Source organism: Punica granatum, chromosome 1 (assembly GCF_007655135.1).
Source record: "Punica granatum isolate Tunisia-2019 chromosome 1, ASM765513v2, whole genome shotgun sequence".
Lineage (NCBI taxonomy): Eukaryota > Viridiplantae > Streptophyta > Magnoliopsida > Myrtales > Lythraceae > Punica > Punica granatum.
In genome coordinates this window covers 16,813,658-16,839,266 of record NC_045127.1, presented here as the reverse complement: position 1 = coordinate 16,839,266, position 25,609 = coordinate 16,813,658, and the positions used below count along the sequence as shown (strand labels likewise).

The 25,609-nt window shown below is 46.6% G+C and overlaps 1 protein-coding gene across 1 annotated transcript; it reads right to left on the bottom strand.

The window, feature by feature from the left end:
• Window positions 1-17,878: 17,878 nt before the first annotated feature.
• LOC116203906 (extensin-like) lies at window positions 17,879-18,586 on the bottom strand. The gene has a single exon (XM_031535881.1). The coding sequence runs from the start codon at window positions 18,584-18,586 to the stop codon at window positions 17,879-17,881; it is 708 nt and encodes a 235-aa protein (XP_031391741.1).
• Window positions 18,587-25,609: the final 7,023 nt, after the last annotated feature.

Genomic DNA, 25,609 nt, shown 5'->3' with positions numbered 1-25,609 from the left:
ATATGCATTGGTTGCTTAATGATATAACCGTTTCTTTTCTGTACACTACATAGTAGCCGGTTTGGCTCACCAACTCAAAATTCCTGGGAGCAAATGGTCCTTTTGTGTGCTCTCAAGGAAAAAATTGGCGCTGGACTATAAAGTGTCTCTGTTGACATGTTTCATGCAGGCTTTACTTTCCATGGCTCCGTATTGAAAGGGTTTTCATCTTATGACAGTTCACCTTTGAATTTTTGTTCGACTTACTTAAACACAGGTCCTGCAGGGTTTACTCGAGTACAAATGTGGCCTCATACATTTCGTACTGGAGGTTAAAGAATTAAATGAGATGGCCTCTAGATTGTTCAGAGTGTTGAAGCCAAATGCAACATAAAGGAATAATATAAGTAATCTTAAGGCTCAAATTCTCTGTTTGGATTGAGGAAACAGAAGGAAATAAAAGTGAGCAAAAGCGTCTATGGAATTGCCGCACAGGAGAGAGCCGAAATTTTGGGTAGAATCCCTTATCCAATTATATCAATATTCCTTTGCAAGTCTAAGTTTGCGACTTTTATTATTTGCTATATGGTTCATTGTAATTTTATATTCTAAATAAATTATCTTTTTATTTAGAATTTTTTATTTGTTATAAATATATTTTTCCACCAAAACTAAATTGTTGTGAGAAATTATTTTCTTTTAGAATAACTTTTGATAGTCTTGTTTGAAATTCCATTGGAAAGTTTCCCATAAATTTTTTTGTTAATAACCTATTGGTCCGGTTGAAAAGCCCGTTCAGATTTAAATAGAGAATGAGAATAAAGGTCCTGTGAGAAGGATAAAGACAAGATAGAGAAGAATGTGTAGATCATAGCGAGAGTAGATACTTGCATTGAAAAGAAGAAAGAATGAAGAATAATTAACTGAAAATTGGTAATTAGATAAAAGAGAAAACTAACAATTTGGTCCTGAACTTTTTGCAAGCCACCACTAAGGATCCGAAAAAAATTTCCCACCACTTAGGTCCCTCAATTGCCATTTCGTCTTACATTAAAGTGTGGTAGTAAGTTCCCCAAAAGGAAAGCTACCGTCGACACTTACGTAGCGCTAACGACATCAAATTAGTTTTTAATGAAAATTACACAAAACAACATAAACTTCTCCACCTTGGATTTTGCTCCTAACATCTTTGCTCACTGTGAGACTGACACAACGGAACTAATTGCGATCTGTTGATTCGCGCACGAATACCAGACAATAACCTTCTATCACATGTTGATTCTACGAATACTAGAAAATAGGCATCAAACTCGAATTAAATCCGAGATTGGGAGAAAGAGCACGGTAGCTCCACAACTTTATTGATAATCCGAGAAATAACTGTTTTCAACCCTAGGGTTATACAAAACTTAAATAGCATGAAAAACATAAACTTTTCCTAAAATTGCAAAAACACCCTAATAATAATAAAATGCCTATTGAGGCCATAAACGATGGAATTTGGCCTAAATTTCGTAATTTCACAGCCAAAGGTGGTGAGTTTTGCTCTGGAAGTCGTTTCTCCTGAAACATGATTGTCAGAACCTGTTTTTCTCCAGGTACCGACTTGCCGCTTCTTCTACCACATCATTCTCCCCTGAGTGGAGAGAATTCGTCATCGAATCGTCATCATCCGAACTGTCACCTATGTAAAGAATCGGGTGCTTCACATTAAACACATCAGCAGTGTGAATGTGACTAGGAAGCTTAAGCCGATAGGCATTCGGATTGATCTTCTCTATGACCTCCACCGACCCAATCTTCCTTGCTAAAAGCTTGTTGTATTCCTCAGCAGGATATCGATTCTTAGTAAGAATAGCCCGCACAAAATCACCCACTTCGAATTCCACAGAACGGCGCTTCTTATCCGCAGCTTGCTTATACCTGGCGTTAGCTGCTGTCAAGTGATCATACACTGCTTGATGGATCTCTCACAAGTTATCCACAAAATCTGCTGGCTTACCATGAACTTTAGATCGGTTAGGCGAAGGAATTAAATCCAAAGGACCCTTGGGAACAACATCATACATAACTTGGAAAGGGGTAAAACCCGTGCTACAATTGACTGCGTGATTATGGGCGAACTTCGCTTTGCACAACTTGAGGTCCCAGCTCTTCACATGCTCCCCTACCAGACTTTGCAACAAGTTACCCAGGGACCGATTCATGAGCTCAATTTGCCCATCAGTTTGGGGATGATAAGCACTGCTGAATTGTAGTTGTGTATCCACCATCTTCCATAAACTTCGCCAAAAGTGGCTAAGGAACCGGGTATCCCGATCAGAAACAATGGACTTCGGTAATCAATGAAGACGATACACCTCGCGAAAGTACAACTGAGCCACTCGAATAGCATATGTTGTCTTCTTGCAAGGAATAAAATGCACCATCTTAGAAAATCGATCAACAACAACATAGATAGAATCATTACCACGCTGTGTTTACGGTAAACCCAACACAAAATCCATGTTAACATCCTCCCAAGGCCGCGCTGGAATTGGTAACGGCATATACAACCCAGCATTGGTAGTCGTCCCATTGGACACGTTGCAGACCCGACACCTTTGCATGTACTTCTCTACCTCCTTATGCCATGGTCAGCCAAAAATACGAGCCTTGCACTAATAGTAACATTCGATCTTGCCCAGTATGGCCCTCTCCATGCAACTCCTTAATAATCTTCAAACGGAGGCTGCAATCTGGGATACACAATGGGTTGCCCTTGAACAAAAACCCATCAAACAACAAAAATTTTGATTTCTCTCCAGCACGAATTTTCCCCAAAACATTAGAGAAATAAGGATCACTCTCAAGCAAATCACGAAAACAATCAAAACCAGGTACCTCTATACGCAAGCTGACCAAGAAATTGCTCATGCGGCTCAATGCGTCAGCCACCCGATTTGTCACCCCCGACTTGTGTTTCACTACGAAGGTAAAACCCTGTAAATAAGCAATCCATGAGGCATGCCGTGGGGACACCTTATCTTGGCGGTGAATGTGTTTTAACGTCTCGTGGTCAGTATAAAGCACGAACTCCTGATAAGACAAATAATGCCGCCAATGTTTGACTGCTTGTACCACCGCATAGAACTCCACATCATAGGTGTTGTACTTTAACTTAGCCTCAAATAACTTCTCACTAAAATATGCAACATGCCTGTTGTTTTGGCTCAAAACTGCTCCAATGCCCACTTTAGAAGCATCACAATGTAACTCAAAGGGCTGAGTAAAATCAGGCAAGACTAATATTGGGGCAGTCGTAAGACGCATCTTGATAAGCTGGAATACCTTCTCCGCTTCCTCCGTCCATATGAACTTTCCACCCTTCATGCAATCTGTTATAGGCGCCATAATTGTACTGAAGTGAGGGATGAAATGCCTATAGAAGGAAACAAATCCATGGAAGCTGTGAACTTCAGTAAGTGTCCTTGGCTGCGACCATTGCTTCACCACTTCGATCTTGGACCATCTACCTTCAGTCCTTCGTCGGAGACCACATACCCAAGGAATAAGACCTTTGATGCCATGAATACACATTTTTTAAGGGCCGCATAGAATTTCTCCCTGCGAAGCACACACAGAACTGCCCGCAAATGCTGGAGATGCTCTGTTTTGTTAGCACTATAAATCAAAATATCATCAAAATAAAACGACAACACACTTGCCGATGAATGGTCGCAAGGCCTGGTTCATCACACGCATAAAAGTGCTTGGTGCGTTAGATAGACCAAAAGGCATCACCATCCACTCTTACAACCCTTCGTGTGTCTTGAAAGCTGTTTTCCACTCGTCGCCGGGCCTTATACGGATCTGATGGTATCCACTCTTCAAATCCAGTTTCGTAAACACCATTGCATCGCTGACTTGATCGAGCAAATCATCCAATCGTGGAATTGGAAATATGTATCGCACCGTAATTTTATTAATGGCTCGACTATCCACACACATGCGCCACAAGCCATCCTTCTTAGGTGTAAGCAAGGCCGGAACTGCGCAGGGACTCAGGCTTTCACGGATATGTCCCTTGGCCAGCAACTCCTCAACCTGCCTCCGCAACTCCTCATGCTCCCCAGGACTCATCCTGTAATGGGGTCTATTTGACAGCGCCGCTCCTGGCTCCAGGTCAATTCGGTGTTGAATATCATGCAAGGGTGGTAAACCATCGGGAAGCTCATCGGGAAATATGTCCACAAACTCAGCCACTACGAGTGCGGCTGCAATTGGGATTGACACTTCTGCAGCCACTTCTTTTCCGATTAGCATATAAACTAGCTGTGACTTGTCTACCTCTTCTTCGAACCTCGCCAATGACAAGAGCTTCGTTTCTCCACCCATAGATGTTGGTTTCTCCATCTCTCTGCTTGGCACTAGCACAATTTTCACATTCTCAAACATGAAACTATATGAATTAGTTCGCCCGTCATGAGCTACACGACGGTCATACTGCCAATGCCTCCCCAACAATAAATGACATGCATCCATTGCCACCACATCACACTACATAGCATCTTTATATTTCAAGCCAATAGAGAAAGAAACCGATGCACATTCTGATACATTAACCTCCCCCTGTTTTTTCAGCCATGCCAGTTTATAAGGCTTAGGATGTTTCTCCGTCTTGAGGCCCAATTTCTGCATTATCTCTACAGAGACAATATTCTCACAGCTACCAGCATCAATAACAAAACGACACACCTTTCCGCGGATAGTGCACGTGGAATGGAAAATATTGTGCCTCAGCCAATTGTCGTCAGCAACCTTAGGCGTCAAGCATGAACGCCTAACAACCAGTGCCGTTCCTGTGTCTCCAGTCACTGCTTCCTCGTCAACGACTTCCTCACTATCAAATACAAGATCTTCGGTTTCCTCCACATCCTCTTCTTCGCCTTCCTCCATATCAACAAAGAATGTCTTTTTTCCAGTGGCCTTTCTACACTCGAACTGCCTGTGACCAACTTCGCCATATCTAAAGCATTTCATTTCACTACCCGTTGGTCTAATTGACTGGTTTGTGTTAGCAGTATTTTTGTTGGCTCCCTCTCCAAGACGGTTCACTCTGCTTCTACCACCTCCACCTCTAGAACGACTCGCACCACTACTGCTTTCTATACAGGAGGAATTCTCGAAATTACTGTTGTGTCGGAACTGCTTTTCAACTTGTAGAGCCCTTTGATGTGCTGCTGAGACACTGGGTTGATCAAACATATTAACGGTGTCTTGAATCTGCACCCGCAACCCTCCAATATACCTCGTCACCAATTGATCTTCAGTCTCATGTACCTCATTCCGGACTATAAGTTGAAAAAACTCCGTGGTATATTCATCCACCGTTCGAGTTCCTTGCCGTAAGTTTTGCAGTCGCTGGTACATCAATCTCTGAAAATTATATGGCATAAAATTGGCTCACAAGTGCTTCTTCATCTTCTCCCATGTCACAATTTTCGACTTGCCCAATCTGCTTTTGATTAATTTGACCTGCTACCACCATGCCGTGGCTCTGTCTCTCAATCTGATTGCCACCAGCAGTACACGTTTATCTTCGGGCACTCCTTTAAATTCCAAGATCTCATCGACTGTGGCCAGCCAATCAAGAAACTCCTTTGGCTTAAGGCTGCCATGAAATTCTGGAATTTCAGTTCGTATCCCAGACTCCCAACGTCTCCTGTCATCCTCGATAGGACGCCTCCTGTCATCTTCGATAGGACCCCTTTGCTGCCTACATGGGATATCCGCAAAATATTCTCTCCCTCTAACTCCTCGCCAGATTCCTCTTGCTCAGGATTAAGGTTAGGGTTAGGATTCGGGTTAGGGTTTTCCCGATGTGCGCACCCGAATTTCGTCTCGTCGGGGCACGCGCGCGCGCGTATGCAACGCGGTTTGGGAGTGTCCACCTTCCCGGGGAAGCACGACGGACGCACGTGAGAAGGAGTCGTCACTTGCCATATTACGACCCGAAGGTCGAGGGCCGGCAAGTTACCTGGGTCTAGGGGTACGGGGTACACCTAAAATGCTAAGGCAATGGTCTGTACGGAACCAAAAATTCCGAATTCGGGGGTTCTATTACTTGTGGGCCTATATCCCACACGCCCATTCGGTACTCTAGCTTGTCTAGGTTGCCATTTTAATTTAATTACCGCATAATTAAGTTCCACTCATCTTATGCGTTTTGACACCGTAAATTCGAAGAAACACTCTGACCATCCACTCTCCGACCGGGATTTTTACATGAATATATGTATAATATAAAACCTTATCTCAAATAAAAGACAAATTACAATGACTGAATCCCGGTCGGATCGCGTTCGGCCATTATTTCACTCATGCTCACCGTATGGTTTTGGAAAAGACGGAAAATTAAATTAAATGCGCACTCGGTGTATGGGGGCATTGGACCCCGTGATCGACGGTTAGAGGCATTGGACCCATTGTGAATCGTGTCCTAAAGTATCGGGCTCGATCCGCATAACAAATAATTGTAAAAATGTAACAAGCAAGCTCAAATAAACAAACAACGGGGTTTTGTTATCGCCGAATTTACATGAATTAACTGATTATTAACCGAGATATTTTGGCATACAAATCCTACCTTAAAACAAACAAAAGGAGTGATAGATATGGCATGTAGCATTCGACATCATTTTAACGGACTCGACAGACATGATGTCCATAGTCAAGTCTTGAATGTGTGGGTTATTTTTAAGTTACTCTGTATCGTGACAATATGGCTTTTACAGATTAAGAGTATTTTCACCTAAAACCCAAAACCTAACCCTCTATTTGACTATTGCCCAGGTTTGATTTAGGCTGAATTTGAGATTAATCTGTTCTTCCATGTTTTAACCCGTTCTAAACACAAACCTATACTAGAGTGACGGCAGGACAAGAACCGATAGTCATGTCCCTTGAATCGAAAAATAAGTGTGTGTATGAAAAATCAAGATTACGTAGCATGTACCTCAATGCTTTTGAAATTGTGAATTTAAAAAGGGAGTGACTAACAGTTCTTGAACTATCGACGCGATTACAGATTATTAATCGGTTCGTGCAATTCATTTAAAAGAGTCAAGTGATTTAATTTAACCAAATTTAACGTCCCGATTATCCCGTATGTAGAATTTTAGGTTAATTAGAAATTTGCCGAATACTTTAGTCTACGGATTTCGAGTCGTCAAGATAGCCATTAGTTGACCGCCCGATAAACTCTAATTTCCGACATTGTCACGTAGTATACATATAATTACAAAAATAAAATATTTAAATGGGGCACATACATTGTCGGTGGGTGATCCAAGTAGGAAAGGGTCGGATATTTTTAGAAAATGACCAGGGGACTGAATTGAACGATTTAAAAAAAGCAGGGACTAATTTGAAAATTCGGATGAAGTTTCGGGGACCGATTTGAAAATTCTGAAAAAATTGGGGACTGTGTAAAAATTACTGAAAATGTCCCAGGACTTGTTTGAAACGAATTTAAAAATCTGAACTGATCTGAAAAAAAAAGACCCCAGGACTAAACTGAAACAACTTGGAAAGTTACTTTGGATGTTTGAAAAATTCTAGGGATTCAAGGGCTGATTGGAAAATAGTAAAATGACTGGGACTTGATTGAAAAGAATTTTTGAAATTCGGGGCAGGCCTGAAAAGGGTGAAAAATGGTCCCAGGACTAAACTGAAACAATTTGAAAAGTTCTTTGGGATGTTTAGAAAAATTCTGGAAAATCCAAGGACTGATTGGAAAATAGTAAAGTGACCGGGACTTGATTGAAAATCATTTTAGAGTTCAGGATAGATCTGAAATAAAAATAAAATGCGTCCTCTGGACTAAAATGTGACAAAACAGAAAGTTCGTAAAATCGAGTTCTGGACAAATCCGATCACCCACGCGACCCAAGAATGCTCATTTCACATCATATCCATCAAGCAAGCAATAATATTCGGGAAAAGAGCCCTAATCATGCCACTAAGTCGAGAATTTACCTAGCCCGAAAAGTTGAGGGATGATTCTATAAATAAAAAAAATCGCCGAGCGAATCGGGTCGGATTGGACCCGCCCGAAGGAGAAACCGCCCGGAAGAGAGCTGGACCGGACTAGGCGCGTTGGGTCGAATGGACTTGGGCTGGACTTGCAAAGCAAAAATGGGTCGAAGCCTGTTAGCCGACGGGCGGTCGGGATCGCCGTGAACGGCGGTGACGACGCTATGGACGGCGGTTCTCGCCCCTGGACGCGCGCGGTGAGGGCTTGAAAGGATGCCGGTGATGGTTCTGGACACCGCCGACGCTTCGCCGTGGTCGATCTGGACCTCACCGGGGTTAAAACGGTCGGGATCGGGGAAGATTTTGCGATTTTTCGGCGATAATTCCGAATTCGACCGATTTCCAAATTCCCCAAAACGAGAGCAAATTTCCCGTTTTCTCTCACTGGGTTCTGTTTGCCCCCATCCGAATTGTATTTCCGTCCATTTAATTGCAATTTCTTCCCATTTTTCGTTAAGATTTCGGCCGATTTTGGGGGAAATCGCGGATATTCGCGATTTGGGATCTCCGGGGCCGACGAGGATCACGGGCAGCCGGTGAGCGCTGCCCGGCCCTGCTCGGCCTGCTCGGATATATATATATTTTTTTAAGGGCCAGCTGGGATCACGGGCAGCCGACGAGGGCTGCCCGGCCCTGCCAGGCCTGCCCGAAATTTTTTATTTATTTATTTATATACATACATATATATATATATATATATATATATTTAGAAAAAGGTAATAAATTGGGAATTGTCGATTTTGCCCCCTCGGGAGCCGATGGACCGAAATTGGGTACTGACAGCTTGCCCCTCTTTGGTTGCGTGCTCGGATAGAGGATGCAACCAAAGATTATGAGAAGCCCCTCATTTGGTCCTGGCGACCGTCTGGCCATTCTCCTCGTTTTTGCTAATATGTGGGCCTGTTGCAAAATAGTAAAAACCATAAATTAGTAAATGTGGACGCATACTTGAAAGACATTAAATGTGGACAAGAAGTCCAAAAAGCGATATGGACACGAAGTCCGAAAAGCAGTAAAAGTGGACACGAAATCCGAAATGCAGTAAAGACAGGCATGAAATCTGAAATGTAGTAAATGAGGATATGAAGTCCGAAACGGAGTAGATGCTGACACGAAGTCCTGAAAGTAGTAAAAGAGGACACGAAGTCCAAAACGGAGTAGATGCGAACACAAAGTCCGGAAAGCAGTAAACGAGGACACGAAGTCCAAAAGTGGTAGATGAGGACACGAAGTCCGAAATGTAGTAGACGAGGACACAAAGTCCGGAATGTAGTAAGGACACGAAGTTCAAAAAGTAGTAAATGCGGACACGAATTCCGGAAAGCAGTAGATGTGGACACGAGGTCCGGAATGCAGTAAATGTGGATACGAGGTTCGGAATGCAGTAAATGAGGACACGAAGTTCGAAATGCAGTAGATACGGACACGAAGTCCGGGAAGAAGTAAATGAGGACACGAAATCCGAAAAGTAGTAAATGTGGACACGAGGTCCGAAATGCAGATGCAGACACGAAGTCCGGAAAGCAGTAAATGAGGACACAAAGTTCGAAATGCAGTAGATACGGACACGAAGTCCGGGAAGAAGCAAATGAGGACACGAAGTCCGGGAAGAAGCAAATGAGGACACGAAGTCCGAAAAGTAGTAAATGCGGACACGAAATCCGGAAAGCAATATATGCGGACACGAAGTCCGGAAAGCCGTAAATGTGGACACGAGGTTCGAAATGCAGATGCGGACACAAAGTCTGGAAAGCAGTAAATGAGGACATGAAGTCCGAAAAACAGTGAATGCGGACACAAAGTCCGAAATGCAGTAAGCGCGGACACGAAGTCCGAAAAACAGTAAGTGCGGACACGAAGTTCGAAATGCAGTAGATGCGGACACGGAGTCCGGGATGCAGTGAATGTGGACACGAAGTCCGGAAAGCAGTAAATGAGGACACGAAATCCGAAATGCAGTAGATGCAGACACGAAATCCGGAAAGAAGTAAATGAGGACACGAAATCCAAAAAGTAGTAAATGCGGACACGAAATCCGGAAAGCAGTAAAATGCAAGAGTAAGAATCACTGTTATAGGATAGTGTAGGGCGAACTGTTCGGTGTTAAGCAGGTATTGTACTGAAATGATGCAGTGACAACCGCGCCCTGTCGCTGGTCGTGCGCCTATGGGTTTGTTTGGCGAAGTTGATGTGTACTCTTTTTCGGGCCCTTCACCCGGATAGGGATTGCGACTTGTCGAACGAGACAGACATATGCCCGCTCGGGGGGACGCCTCCCGGGACCTGTACACTCAGACCTGTATGCAAGAAAACGATAACCAACGGTCGTTATCAGTCGAGCAGAATTTGCTGAAATTGCGATATGTAAAGAAATCTATGTAATGATATTCCGGGAATTTAAATTCAGTGGCCGTTTGAGGGGTGGCCGCGTCCTCGAGTTTGACATGTATTTGACTTAAATGAATGGCCTTTGCAAGGCGGGCATGACCCGTAGAGTTTTTGTATGAAGGTAAAAGGAAAGATCTTTGGGGATCCTCTAAATCAAGGATACGACGATTCGAACTCATTTCGAGGCATGTCTTGAACCCGAAGAGTCGAAGAGAGTTTGCTTGCGTTGAAAACCGCTAAACCACTACTTGACATAACTCCACACGAGGTGTCGCAGCTCTTTCGTGGTTGAGCCGACAATTCCCCTAATTTTTGCCTAGACCGCAAGACGCGTGACGACCTAGCGGGGTATTTTATTTTCATTTTTCCCTCATAAATGCTCACCTTTTGCTACGACCGCCTAGGATAGGGTTCGATCGCACCGCTTGGTTCCTTTAATTTTTGCCTAGACCGCCCTTTATGGGTTTTCAACCTATTAAGGATATAATCCATGCTCTCCTTTTGCCACGGCTCCCCTTTGCGGGATTTTAAGCCGTGCCCCTCGTTCCCTAACTTTTGCCTAGGTCGCCTCGAGGAGGTTTTCGACCTAGCGAGAAAATTATTCTTTTTCTCTCAGAGGTGCCCTTATATGGAAGGATTGGATGGAGATGGCATAAATGCTGATAACAGAAAATGCGCTGAAGTGAAACGGGCGCGGAGCCTGAAGAATACAGAAGAAGACAAGTGTTGGAAGTGTGAGTTGTAGCTTGCAAGGACATGCAAAGGCTGTAGAACGACGAAGCACCCAATCAGGGATAGTACTTCTTAAGGGCATCGGCGTTGACTGGGAGCGCATTTTCGGTCCCGTCCATGTCGCTTAAGATAATTGCCCCTCCGGAGAAGACTTCCTTGATGACAAAAGGCCCGTCGTACTTGTATGCGAACTTGCCCCGAGAATCAGGTGTAATATGTAGGACTTTCCAAAGGACGAGGTCACCGGGTTTGAACTCGCGGTGGCGGACTCTCGCATTGAACGCTCGGGTCATTCTCTGTTGGTAGCATTGACCGTGACAGAGTGCCGTCAGTCGTTTCTCGTCGATGAGATTGAGCTGTTCACAACGTTGCTTCACCCATTCTGCTTCTTCAAGTTCAGTCTCGACGAGGACCCTCATGGAAGGAATCTCCGCTTCGATCGGGAGGACAGCCTCCATGCCGTAGACCAAAGAATACGGAGTTGCCCCGGTTGAAGAGCGGATAGATGTTCGGTATGCCAAGAGCGCGAAATGGAGCATCTCGTGCCAATCTTTGTAAGTCACCGTCATTTTCTCGATGATCTTATTGATATATTTGTTTGCAGCCTCCACTGCACCGTTCATTTGGGGATGGTATGGAGTGGAGTTGCGATGATGCACTTTGAATCGCTCACAGAGCTCGTCAATGACCTTGTTATTCAAGTTCTTGGCATTATCAGTGATGATCGTCTCGGGGACTTCGTATCGGGCGATGATGTCACGCTTGAGAAAACGTGTCACGGCATTTGCAGTGACTGGAGCAAGCGTTACAGCCTCGATCCACTTGGTGAAGTAGTCTATCGCCACCAAAATGAATTGGTGTCCGTTTGATTCTTTGGGGTTCATAGGGCCGATCACGTCGATACCCAACATTGAGAAGGGCCACGGGGCTGCCATCGGGCGCAACTCGTTAGGCGGTGCTTTGATCTGGTTGGCGTATACCTAGCACAAGTGGCAATGCTTAACGTGTTTGACGCAATCGGCTCCTATGGTGGACCAAAAGTAACCCAAACGCATGAGTTTCTTGGCAAGCATAAGCCCGCTCATGTGGGGTCCGCATCTCCCCTCGTGTATCTCTCCCATGAGACGTTGTGCCTTGACTTCATCGACACGCCGGAGTAATGTAGCATCGAAAGAACGGCGATAGAGAGTTTCTCCACTCAGGAAATAATGTGCTGCGAGTCGCCGAAGTGTTTTTCGATCACGACGGTTAGCGAATGTAGGGTATTGACCAGATTGCAAGAAATGCTTAATGTCTTCGTACCATGGCTGCTCATCGGTCGCCTCGATTGCGTCGCAGTGAGCAGGGCCTTTGACGATCTCGATCTCGAGTGGTTCGATGAGGTTTTCTTTCGTGATGCTCACCATGGATGCGAGCGTCGCGAGTGCATCTACAAATTGGTTCTTGATGCGAGGTGTGTATGTGAATGAGATTTTCTTGAAGTTCTCCGCTAACTCCTCAAAATACTCGTGATATAGCACTAGCTTTGCGTCCTTCGTCTTCCATTGCCCTAGCGTCTGGAAGATTGTAAGCATAGAATCTCCGAACACTTCCAGTTCCTTCACCTTGAAGTCGATTGCCGCTTGCAGGCCAAGGATGCATGCCTCATATTCGGCCATGTTATTAGTGCAAGGGAAATCAACCTTTGCTGCAATCGGATAGTAGCGTTCGTCGGGGGATATCAGCACTACACCAATGCCGGACCCAATGGAATTTACTGCGCCGTCGAAATACATCTTCCATGCGAATTTGGTCTCATCACTATTCACTTGGAAGATCCCTTCGTCCGGAAAGTTAGAGTTGATCGGCGTATCGTCTTCGATTGGGAACTCCGCTAAGTGATCCGCAATTGCCTGCCCCTTAACTGAAGTGCAGGGCACATATTCAATGTCGTATTCCATCAGCTGACATCGCCACTTTGAAATGTTCTTCATGGAAGATGGACTATCGAGTAAGTACTTCAGGGGATCCGCTTTTGACAATAAGCGGATAGTGTGGTAGAGCGTGTATTGTCAAAGTTTCTGCATAACCCACACTAGCGCGCAGCATATCTTCTCAATCTCCGGGTAGTTAGACTCTCTTTCGGTAAACTTTTTGCTCAAATAATAAATGGCGTGTTCTGAGCGTGTGGACTCGTCTTCCTGCCCTAACATGCATCCCAAGGATTGCCGGCGCACTGTCAAGGTAAAGGATCAGCGGATGATCTGGTGTCGGCGGAACTAGTACTGGTGGTTGAGCCAAATATGCCTTGATAGTATCGAAGACCTTCTGACATTCCTCGTCCCACTCAATTGCCGCATTTTTACGAAGCAGACGAAAGAGTGGTTGACACTTGTCTGTCAGGTTTGCGATAAATCTTGCAATATAGTTCAGCCGTCCCAAGAAACCTCGTACTTCGCGGGCCGTTGATGGCGGATGTAGCTCCCTGATTGCCTTCACCTTATCCGGATCAACCTCAATGCCTCGCTCACTGACCATAAATCCTAACAGTTTTCCTGACTTAGAGCCGAATGTACACTTCGCCGGGTTGAGTCTGAGCTTGTACTTCTTGAGGCGGTCAAAGAGGCACTTTAAATTAACAAGGTGGTCCTCTCCTTCTTTGGATTTGGCAATCATATCGTCAACGTAGACCTCGATCTCTTTGTGCATCATGTCGTGGAATAGCGTGACCATCGCCCTCTGATATGTTGCCCCGGCATTTTTGAGGCCGAAGGGCATGACTCGGTAACAGAAAGTGCCCCACATTGTGATGAGCGTCGTCTTAATTTTGTCCTCTTCGGCCATCCGAATCCGGTTGTACCTTGAGAAGCCATCCATGAAGGAGAACAACGTGTGGCGTGCTGTGTTGTCGACTAAGATGTCGATGTGATGCAGGGGGAAGTTATCTTTGGGGCTAGCTTTGTTGAGGTCTCGGTAGTCGACGCAGACTCTAACTCTTCTATCCTTCTTTTCCACGGGCACGATATTCGCTACCCACTCAGAATAATTGCAAACCTCCAGGAACCCTGCGTTGATCTGTTTGATAATCTCCTCTTTGATGCGGAGGAGAAGGCCGGCACATTGCCGCCATAAGTGCTGTCGCTTGGATGGAAACCTCTTTGTATCAAGCGGTAGGAAGTGCTTGACTATCGAAGGATCTAAGCCCGACATGTCAACGTAGGACCAAGCAAAGACCTCTTGGTAGTCCGTTAGAAATTCGATCATCTCGGCTCGTTGTGTAGGGTCGAGACCCGTCCCGATCTATAGGATGCGAGGTTCTTCTTCGGTACCCACATTGATCTCCTATGTCGGCTCCACGGAAGTGAGTTGGCGGTTCTCAAGGCGGCGCAAACTCTGTTCTATCTCGGGCACTTGACCATCCTCGTCGAGTCCTTCTCCGAAGTATATGGGTTAGGACTCTTCAAGGAGTTCCTCGGATGGGTTCGAATTGACGCGTCGAAGACTCAGATTCGAGTGGGGCCTGGCAATTTAAACGAGTTGTCTTAGAAATTTTAAAGTGCTGCGAATGAGTGAGAGAGAAAAAGAAAGTAGACGCGAGAATTCTAAAAAATGCATGTAGGGATTTTATTAATGATGAGGGCGTGATGCCATAACAAGAATCCCTCTTCCGTCGTGTGGCTTATGGCTATGCCGACACGCGGGGAATATCAAAACATAGATGACCTTACACATCGGCGATTACAACCTAGTAATGCGGGACTGAGGTCCAGTTGTTGAGTTCCTCATTTTCCTGCGTGAGGCGGATGTAAGCCCCTGGAGTAGTCTCCTCGGTGACGGCGCATATGTTTGGCAGGTCAACGGGCTCACTGTCTGAATCCGAGGAGGGACCATCAAGAGTACCTCCGACGATGTGTGGTGGCCCAGGAAAAAAGTAGGAGAGAGGATGAACCGGGATGCCCTTGTTGATCTTCCCATAGCGTGCAGCGAGACGGTGAAGGTGCTTGCCCCTACGGACTTCAATAATCTCGTGGAATGAAGGGCGAAAACCGAGTCCCCTGCTGTTCTTGTACTCTTCGATCTCGATAGGGCGGTTGATCCCTTGCCCAGGTGCTCCAAGCCCGGAACCCGAAATGTAGTTATGGTGCAGTAAAATCTTCCCCACAATGCGGTCAGCGCAGAACGGACCGACCTTTTCGTAGTCTCGGATGACGGAGATGGTGTCGAACGAGTGGAAGGGGAGGTTCTGATCGTCCCCAATTCTGATGTAGGGGACAGCTGTCTCCTTATAAATCGCATAGTCCTCCTCACCTTTGACCGTGATGAGTCGCTCTTCAACGATGAACTTAAGCTTCTGATGCAAGGTGGAGGGAACTGCGCCCGCTAAATGGATCCACAGCCTCCCGAGTAGCAAGCTGAAGGCATTCGGGATGTCGAGGACCTAGAAAGTGACACTGAATGAACATGGGCCTACCTCGATCAGAAGGTCGATCTCTCCATTCACTTCCCTCCGTGAGCCATCGAAGGCTCGAACCGCTGTCTTGCTCGGACGAATACGATTAAAATCCACATTCATCTGTTTCAGGGTGGAAACAGGGCATACATTGAGAGCCGAACCGTTGTCGATCATGACCCGGCCTACCACGAAGTTATTGCACTTACAGACGATGTGTAGTGCCCGCGAGTGTACGTACCCTTCGGAGGGAAGTTCGTCATCCGAAAATAAAATGTTGTTGGAGAAGATTGAGCCAATGGTCTCTGCAATGAGATCTGGAGCCGTCTCCTTAGGAACCTGTGCAGCTGTCAAGACCTTCAGGAGCGCTTCACGATGCGGCTCTGAACCCAAGAGGAGGACGAGTAGTGAAGTGTGGGTTTGAGATTTGCCCATTTGTTCAACAACCTTGTACTCGCTTGCCTTGATAATCTTCATGAAAGCCTCAGCTTCCTCTTCGGTCACCTTCTTTTGGGGAATAGACGGGGCTTTCGGGGCGACTCCGGGCACTGCAGGGGCTTTCCCTTTTCTTGCAGCCTCCGGGTTCTCGTACACCCTGCCCGAACGCGTCACGCCCATGACACTAAACTGTTGCTCGAGATTTCCGACGCTCCCTTCGTAAGTCCATGGGACCTTACTATCCTGATACGGCTCCCTCGCCGGGATTTCTATTACGAATGGAGTGGGTGCAACACCGAACCCTGCGAACCCTACAGTGGTTTTCGGGGGGACATATTCAATCACGAACGGGAAGGGCCTTCCTGATTGGCCTCGTACTCCCCTATAGCGCAAACATTGATCATGTTGATGATGGGTCCCAAGCTCGACCCATGATCAAGAAAGGGATTTGCCTGCACATTTGGAGGCCTGGCAGCATTGAATACCAACTTCTTTTCATCAATAATCTGTTGGATTTTCTCCCGCAGCTTCCAACAATTGTCGGTATTGTGGCCGGGTGCCCCCGAATGGTATTCACCGCGCCGACTCTGATCTTGGCTAGTCGGGCAGAATTAGGTGCTATTGGTTGGATCTGTTTGCCTGCAATGAGCTGTTGGTATATGTGGGAGAGTGGCGCCGGCAGGGGCGTAAACTGTTTACGCTACCGAGTTTGCGTTGCGCCGCCTTGTTGACCTTGTGGGGCTGGGGCCTGTGGCGTCGGCTGAGGAGTTCTCGAAGCCGGAGGCCTGTACTGCGGGGTCTGAGGAGGAGCGGGAGCGTAATGATGGACGACTTGTTGCGGGGCTGATGGAAATGCTGTCGACGGGGCCAAATAATAAACCGGCTGAGCGGGATGCTGAGACGGATAAGGCGAAGGCGGTGGAGCATACGCGGTGTGGCAGACGGTTCGGGCGTGAAGCTCACCGAGCACTGTTGCGGAGCGTTGTGGCCCGCATTGACGGTATTGACCAATGCCTCCTTACTCCTTCTGCAGCCAGTGAGGGTGGCTGCTGAGGCAGTCTTCCTCGAGGACTCTCCTTCCCCTTTCTTTGTAGCACCCTCGATCCTCCCAAGCTTGATGCCCAGATCAACCTGCTTCCCGGCTATAATCATCTCGTAAAACGAAGACTTGTGGCCCATAAGATGGGAATAGTAGGCCCCCTTGAGTGTCCCGTGGAACATCTGTATTTGTTGCGCCTCAGAAATAGGAGGAAAGTGCTTCGCAGCTTCCGAACGCCATTTCGTGGCGTATTGCTCGAACTTCTGACCTTACGCCATTTCCATGGTGCTCAGCTCGAGGAAAGATAGAGGCGTATCCATGTTATATTGATACTATTCTACGAATTTCTTTGACAGTTCGGTCCAGGAGGGGATGTCTTCTACTTGGAGCGACATGACCCAGTTGAGGGCTGGTCCCGACAAGCTTTCTTGGAACGTAGAGATGACGAACTGTTCATAGTCCCAGTATTGAAGCATCTTCCCACGATAGTGGCGGAGGTGGTGTCGCGGGTCTGTAGTTCCGTCGTACTTCTGGAAGTCGAGCACTTTGACCTTCGGGGGTAGCTGCATCCCCGGGAAGAGAGTCGAATCTAGATAGCTAGTACTGTGTCGGGGGTCACCAGCTTGGAGGGCTTTAATGGTCTCTTCCATCCTCTTCATTCTCCTCTCCTGCTCGGTCTCTATCTCGGGGAGGAAATTTGTGGGTGGAGCTCTAGGGGCCGCGTGGCTCGGCGTACCCGGTTCAGAGTAAGCGATACTTATGGGAGGTGGAGCTTGGTAAGAAAGGCCGATGTGGGGTTATGGAGCTTGGTACGGGGGAGGTTCAGCAGTGTGAGCAGAAGCCTGGGCGGTTATAGGCAAGAATATGATCGGCGGTGGGACAGCGGAAGTCGGAGCTGGGACCGACGCAGAGACCGGAACTGGGACTAGCGTGGAGATCGGTGGGGGTACGAGTATAGGCGGTTCCGACATTGTCGCTGAAGGGACATGAGTGACCGTTGGGAGATTAGCCGGGTGCGAGAAAGAAAGCGATGCTGGAAGATTGTTAACCGGATGGGCCGCCGGCGCGTTCACTATCGTTGGGGCAGACGTATCTCCATTATCAAGAATCAAGGTCGGCTGGGCCCATGGGTTTGGATCGACCGCTGGCCCGTACCCAGGAGGTGGGGTGAAGCTCGAAGAAGCGCGATTTGGGCTTTTAAGTAGGGCCATGAGCTCGGTCATATTGGTAGCCATGGTGGCAGCCAGTTGATTGACCGTGCTCTCGAGTACTACAATACGTGCACGATCATCAGTTGCAGAGGATGGCTGCCCTTCTGAATAAGCTGGGTGTGCGCCCGAAGATGCAGGTGGCGAAAAATGAGTTGGGGAAGCTCCCTGATGTGCTGGTGGCACGCCTGCAGGGGACACGTGTGGTGGTGGCGCGTGCATAGTCGGTGCTTGAGAATGAATTGGGGTGAGCGGCGTATCCTCCTCAAAGACACCTAGTTGATTTTCCTCTGCCATTCTTTGCTGGAAACGAGTGGGATATCGGTGAGGCGCCGCCAGTTGTTAACACCTGTATTCCATAAGCCCGTAAATAAAGATTCTCTTTAAAATGGATAAAGCATTGAATAAAAGAGGGAATGCATGAAATGCATGAATTTTGAAAACTAATGTTGTCAGTTGCATTGACTCCGAACGATCCAAAATATAATGCAAATTTTAAAAGAAATAGTCCTAAATCGATCTTCCACCGCGCCCGGGGAGCAAGCAACCATCGCCATGGAAAGCCCTAGTTCGAGGGTCTGGCGGAGGTGTCTATCCTAGGGTGTATATGGACCCCCACGAGCCCTTTTCTTGGACTTCTCCAAAGCGGCGTTTGCTCGTGCCAATTCCTGATCGCGCCTCTATAGCTCAGCACGGGTCTGGGCGAGCTCTCTCTGTAGTTGGTGCTGATCAACAAGCTGCTCGTCCTTCTCTGCGACTTCTTGATGAAGACGATCTCTTTTGGCTCTGAGATGAGTGAGCTCGGCTTGGATGGCCATATTCGGAGTAGGAGTTGCGCCGGGTGACCCGCCATCTTCGACTCGCGGAGAGTTGACGAGATCTTCGTGTGCTGCTGGACCCCATCAGTAGAAGCGAAGGATGTATTCTTCTGTAGCCTGGAAATCCCGCTCATCAAGGGTCGAATGCTCGAGGAAGTATGGACGCTCGGTAATCAGAGTTCGCCACGCATCCAGGACCTGTTCGACGTTACTTTGGCGATCTGCGGGTGTCTAATCCTCCTGCCAAGTATGTTCAAATCTAGTTCACGTCGTATCCTCGGGGACCGTCTGTAAGCCACCGAGCTGCCTCACTACTCGCGCCAGAAAATAAGTGGTGGACCCCGCATGACTCATGAGTGGGACTCCATAAAACTCAGGACACTTAAGGGCCATGGGTCCGGGTGGCATCCACGCGGCACGCCACTTGAAGCCCCTAGGTGCTATTTCACGAAAAAAAAAATTGATCCACTCAGACCTTGCGTTCTTCCACACGCAAGAGGGGTAGCAATCGAGAAATAATTGACTCTGGACCATTAAAATACATAATCGAGCGCACCAGACGCAGAGGGTTTGTGTGACTTTGGAGCCAAATTGTAAAAGCATAGGGGATCCTTTTATCCTTCGGCGCATGTTCTCAAGACGAGGTCGAGGGACCGGATGGTCTCAGCCACGAGGGCTACCTCATAACCACGCCCTCCGACCACTTGAAAGACAACGCTGGCCAAGGCCGCATCGATGAGACTATGCAAGTGAGGGAATAATAGGGTCCCAAAGATTAGCAATAGAACAGTATGACATAAATCCTTTCGAAGAAAATCTCCCTGGACCCTATGCGCTCGGGACTCAATAAAAAAGATGAGTTTCTCTATTGCAATCTTTGTGCTGTCGGAGTATGCGAGTTCGGCATTCAAACGAGTCGTAGGAACCCCGAGTAGGCGTGAGACTAGGGTTGGTCGTGCGGTGTGGAAGTTGGGTTCTACAATGCCGTGAACAACTACGGTTTGACCGATGAGTGTCCGGTACTCCTCGATGGTTGGCGTGAGCTCGGTACCCTGTATGTCGAAGACGGCGCAACTTGGGTTCCAGAATGCGATGGCGGCTTCGAGGAAATTCCAATCAACGTGCCGAGTAGCCAGCAAAGGGATATCCCCTACGAACGCAGAGATGTAACGGCGGTCGACTGGGCGTAATGCTCTCCATATACGGGTAATCTCTTCGAGCGGTGGTGTGACTCTATCGAGGCGCGGGCAGGAGACCAGGCGTGACGTCCCTTACCAAGATGAAAGGAAGATCGACTTAAGACTAGTCAATACAAATGGCACCATAATTTTGAAATTGAATGATGCATGCATGCAGAAAATAAAATGCCCACGACTTAATGAATAGTATACATCGCACATCTCTCTCAAGAACAAAAAAGATTCAAATTGGCGCGTAGGCCGACTCAAGGACTGTTGTTGGAGTCGGGTTGGAGGATGGCATGGAGCTCCTGCAGAATGCGTGGTTTTAGTACTATAGGGACCGTGCTACGTAAGGATGGGGGCTCCCGACTCAAGGGTGTCAATTCCTTGAAATCGAGCGGGGATCTTTGGGGGCCTAATCGACCGTCCAACCGTGCGAGGTACCCTTACTCGAAACCCCTATCTAACCTGTGTTTCCTAAAATCAGTCGTGGGACGCAACCCGTAGGTACCTGAAGCTAATATGATATGCAATGTGCGTGCGAGAAATAAAAGTGCGTAAAGTAGATAAGCGGAAAATTGCGAAAAGCGATAAATAAACAAACAATCAAAGCAAGCGGGAACGAGCCCGAACCCTCTAAGTGTCCCCAGTGGAGTCGTCAAGCTGTGCGCACCCGAATTTCGTCTCGTCGGGGCACGCGCGAGCGCGTATGCAATGCGGCTTGGGAGTGTCCACTTTCCCGGGGACGCGCGACAGACGCACGTGAGAAGGAGTCGCCACTTGCCATTTTACGACCCAAAGGTCGAGGGCCGGCAAGTTAACCGGGTCTAAGGGTACACCTAAAATGCTAAGGCAATTGTCTGTACGAAACCGAAAATTCCGAATTCGGGGGTTCTATTACGTGTGGGCCTATATCCCACATGCCCTTTCGGTACTGTAGCTTGTCTAGGCTTGCCATTTTAATTTAATTACCGCTTAATTAAGTTCCGCTCATCTTATGCGTTTTGACACCGTAAATTTGAAGAAACACTCTGACCGTCCACTCTCCGACCGGGATTTTTACATGAATATATGTATAATATAAAATCTTATCTCAAATAAAAGACAAATTACAATGACTGAATCTCGATCGGTTCGCGTTCGGCCGTTATTTCACTCATGCTCACCGTATGGTTTTGAAAAAGACCGAAAATTAAATTAAATGCGCACTCGGTGTATGGGGGCATTGGACTCCGTGATCGACGATTAGAGGCATTGGACCTTGTGTGAATCGTGTCCTAAAGGATCGAGCTCGATCCGCATAACAAATAATTGTAAAAATGTAACAAGCAAGCTCAAATAAACAAACAACGGGGTTTTGTTATTGTCGAATTTACATGAATTAACTGATTATTAACCGAGATATATTGGCATACAAATCTTACCTTAAAACAAACAAAAGGAGTGATAGATAGGGCATGTAGCATTCGGCATCATTTTAACGGACTCGACAGACATGATGTCCATAGTCAAGTCTCGAATTTGTGGGTTATTTTTAGATTACTTTTACAAATTAAGAGTATTTTCACCTAAAACCCAAAACCTAACCCTCTATTTGACTATTGCCCAGGTTTGATTTAGGCCGAATTTGAGATTAATCTGTTTTCCATGTTTTAACCCGTTCTAAACACAAACCTATACTAGAGTGACGGCAGGACAAGAACCGATAGTCATGTCCCTTGAATCGAAAAATATGTGTGTGTATGAAAAATCAAGATTACGTAGCATGTACCTCAATGCTTTTGAAATTGTGAATTTAAAAAGGGAGTGACTAACAGTTCTTGAACTATCGACGCGATTACAGATTATTAATCGGTTCGTGCAATTCATTTAAAAGAGTCAAGTGATTTAATTTAACCAAATTTAACGTCCCGATTATCCCGTATGTAGAATTTTAGGTTAATTAGAAATTTGCCGAATACTTTAGTCTACAGATTTCGAGTCGTCAAGATAGCCATTAGTTGACCGCCCGATAAACTCTAATTTCCGACATTGTCACGTAGTATACATATAATTACAAAAATAAAATATTTAAATGGGGCACATACATTGTCGGTGGGTGATCCAAGTAGGAAAGGGTCGGATATTTTTAGAAAATGACCAGGGGACTGAATTGAACGATTTAAAAAAAGCAGGGACTAATTTGAAAATTCGGATGAAGTTTCGGGGACCGATTTGAAAATTCTGAAAAAATTGGGGACTGTGTAAAAATTACTGAAAATGTCCCAGGACTTGTTTGAAATCTGGACTGATCTGTAAACAAAAAAAATGACCAGGACTAAACTGAAACAACTTAGAAAGTTCATTGGGATGCTTGAAAAATTCTTATTGGAAAATAGTAAAATGACTGGGACTTGATTGAAAAGAATTTTTGAAATTCGGGGCAAATCTGAAAAGGGTGAAAAATTGTCCCAGGACTAAACTGAAACAATTTGAAAGTTCTTTGGGATGTTTAGAAAAATTCTGGAAAATCCAAGGACTTGATTGAAAATAATTTTAGAGTTCAGGGTAGATCTGAAATAAAAATAAAATGCGTCCTCTGGACTAAAATGTGGCAAAACAGAAAGTTCGTAAAATCGAGTTTGGGACAAATCCGATCACCCACGCGACCCAAGATTGCTCATTTCACATCATATCCATCAAGCAAGCAATAATATTCAGGAAAGGAGCCCTAATCATGCCACTAAGTCGAGAATTTACCTAGTTTGGAAAGTTAAGGGGTGATTCTATAAATAAAAAAAATCGCCAAGCGAATCGGGTCGGATCAGCTCGGATCGGACCCGCCCGAAGGAGAAATCGCTCGGAAGAGCGTTGGGCCGGACTGGGCGCGTTGGGCCAAATGGACTTGCGCTGGGCCTGCGAAGCAAAATAAATGGGTCGAGGCCCGTTAGCTGACGGGCGGTCGGGATCGCCGGGAACGACGGCGACGACACTGCGGACGGCGGTTCTTGCCCTTGGACGCCGCGGTAAGGGCTGGAATGGACGCCGGTGACGGTTCTGGACACCGCCGACGCTTCGCCGTGGTCGATCTGGGCCTCACCGGGGTTAAAACGGTCGGGATCGGGGAAGATTTTGCAATTTTTCGGCGACGGTTCCGAATTCGACCGATATCCAAATACCCCAAAACGAGAGCAAATTTCCCGTTTTCTCTCACTGGGTTCTGTTCGCCCCCATCCGAATTGTATTTTCGTCCATTTAATTGCAATTTCTTCCCCTTTTTCGTTATGATTTCAGCCGATTTTGGGAGAAATCGCGGATATCCGCGATTTGGGGATCTCTGGGGCCGGCGGGGATCACAGGCAGCCGGTGAACGCTGCCCGGCCCTGCCCGGATATTTTATTTTTTTAAGGGCCGGCTGCGATCACGGGCAGCCCTGCTGCCCGGCCTGCCCGAAATTTTATTTATTTATTTATTTATATACATATATATATATATATTTTAGAAAAAGGTAATAAATTGGGAAATATCGATTTTGCCCCTGTAGCCAATGGACCGAAATTGGGTGCTGACACCCGATTCTAGTTCCCCATCAGTGCAGCCATCCTCTGTGTTAGTTGCTCTATCGTACAATCCATCCTCTGATTCACGATTTGCTCCATCCTTTGTTCCAGATGTCGCAGGTTGTCACGCTCAAGAACATCGTCCACACGATCCTTTCTCCTGGGTGACATGATTGTTCAAGATGAAATCGTAGGCTCTGATACCAACTGACGTAGCGGAACAAATTGCGATATGTTTGTCAGCACCCAATTTTGGTCCACCGGCTCCAGAGATGCAAAATCGTCATTTTGCCACCCGTGAGGGAAGTATTTTTGACTAATTACTTGAGCATTCACGAAGTTTTAGAAATAGCAATTTTTTTTTAATCTAACACTAATTTTATGATTTTTTTCAAAAATAATACCGTTTGGGACGTTTTCGAATTTCGCGTACATCGACATCAATTTTCAAAAATTCGAGATTGAAAATAATTTCATCGCATAATATCGATCGACGAACTTTTCTGAGCACGATGGCGGTCTCGAATTATTTTTTCGACGACTGATCAAGAAGACATAACTTTCAATTTTGTACGCGCGTCGAATTCGAAAAAAAAAAAAAAAAAAGAGGAGGGAAAGTCGACTTTCCCTCCGACCCCATCCGCCAGCTTCCCGTTTCCTGTTCTTCTTCTTCCCGTTTTTTTCTTTCCTTCTTCTGAGGATGAAATCTGCCGATCTCCGGCGAAAATCTCGCCCGAATTCCTTTCCCTTTCCTTCTTCTTCTTCCCGGCGAAACCCTAGCACAAGAGGGGGCCGAAAAAAAAAACGAGAGGGCCCGCTCCCTCTCTCTCTCTCGGCTGGGAATCGGCTTCCGAGGAAGAAATCCCAAGCTCCTCGAAAAAAAACTCGGAAACCCGTAGCTCGAACGCCCACAACTTGGAGATTCCTTCGACTCTCCCTCAGCTTCTCCCACAGCTCGCGCTCGCCGAAAAAAATCCCTTGCTTTCCCGGTTAAAATCTCGGACCGAACCGGAGGACCCGATTCTTCTCCTCGGTTTTTCCTTCACACGGGCAGACTCGAGCTTCCCCCTTTACGCAAACCTCCTCTAGCGGATCGCCGGGAACCCTCCTTGGAAGTCGAAGGCCGCCGCATCCGGCTACACGGCCGCTCGGATAGCCTCTCTTTCTCACCACTTTTCGTTTTTTTTTTTTTTTATAATCTGGTCTTCCGGGTTGAACAAGCACTCCGCCAGCAGCCCAGTTCGCATCATCGGCCCAGCCCAGCCTTGCGGCCCAATTCGGCCTCTGTCCAGCAGCGGCTTTATTCGGCCCAGCTCGAATTCTAGCAGCAGCCCAGTTGCGTCGGCCCACTCGGCCCAATCCAGCGGACCTTAGCCCTGTTCGGCCCACCAGACAGTTCGGCCCAGTCTAGCCCAACTCAGCCCGTTTCGGCCCTGTCCCTCAGCAGCCCAATTCGTCCAAAACTCCTTTTATTTACAGAACCACCCCCCCACTTCCGAGCTAGGTAAATCCTCGACTTAGTGGCATGATTAGGGCTCCTTTACTGAATATTAATGCATGCTTGATGGATATAATGTGAAATGAGTGTTCTTGGGTCGCGTGGGTGATCGAATTTATCCCGAACCCGATTTTACAAACTTTCTATTTTGTCACATTTTAGTCCAGAGGACGCATTTTATTTTTATTTTTTTATTTTAGATCTACCCTGAACTCTAAAATTATTTTCAATCAAGTTCCGGTTATTTTACTATTTTCCAATCAGTCCTTGAATTTTTCAGAATT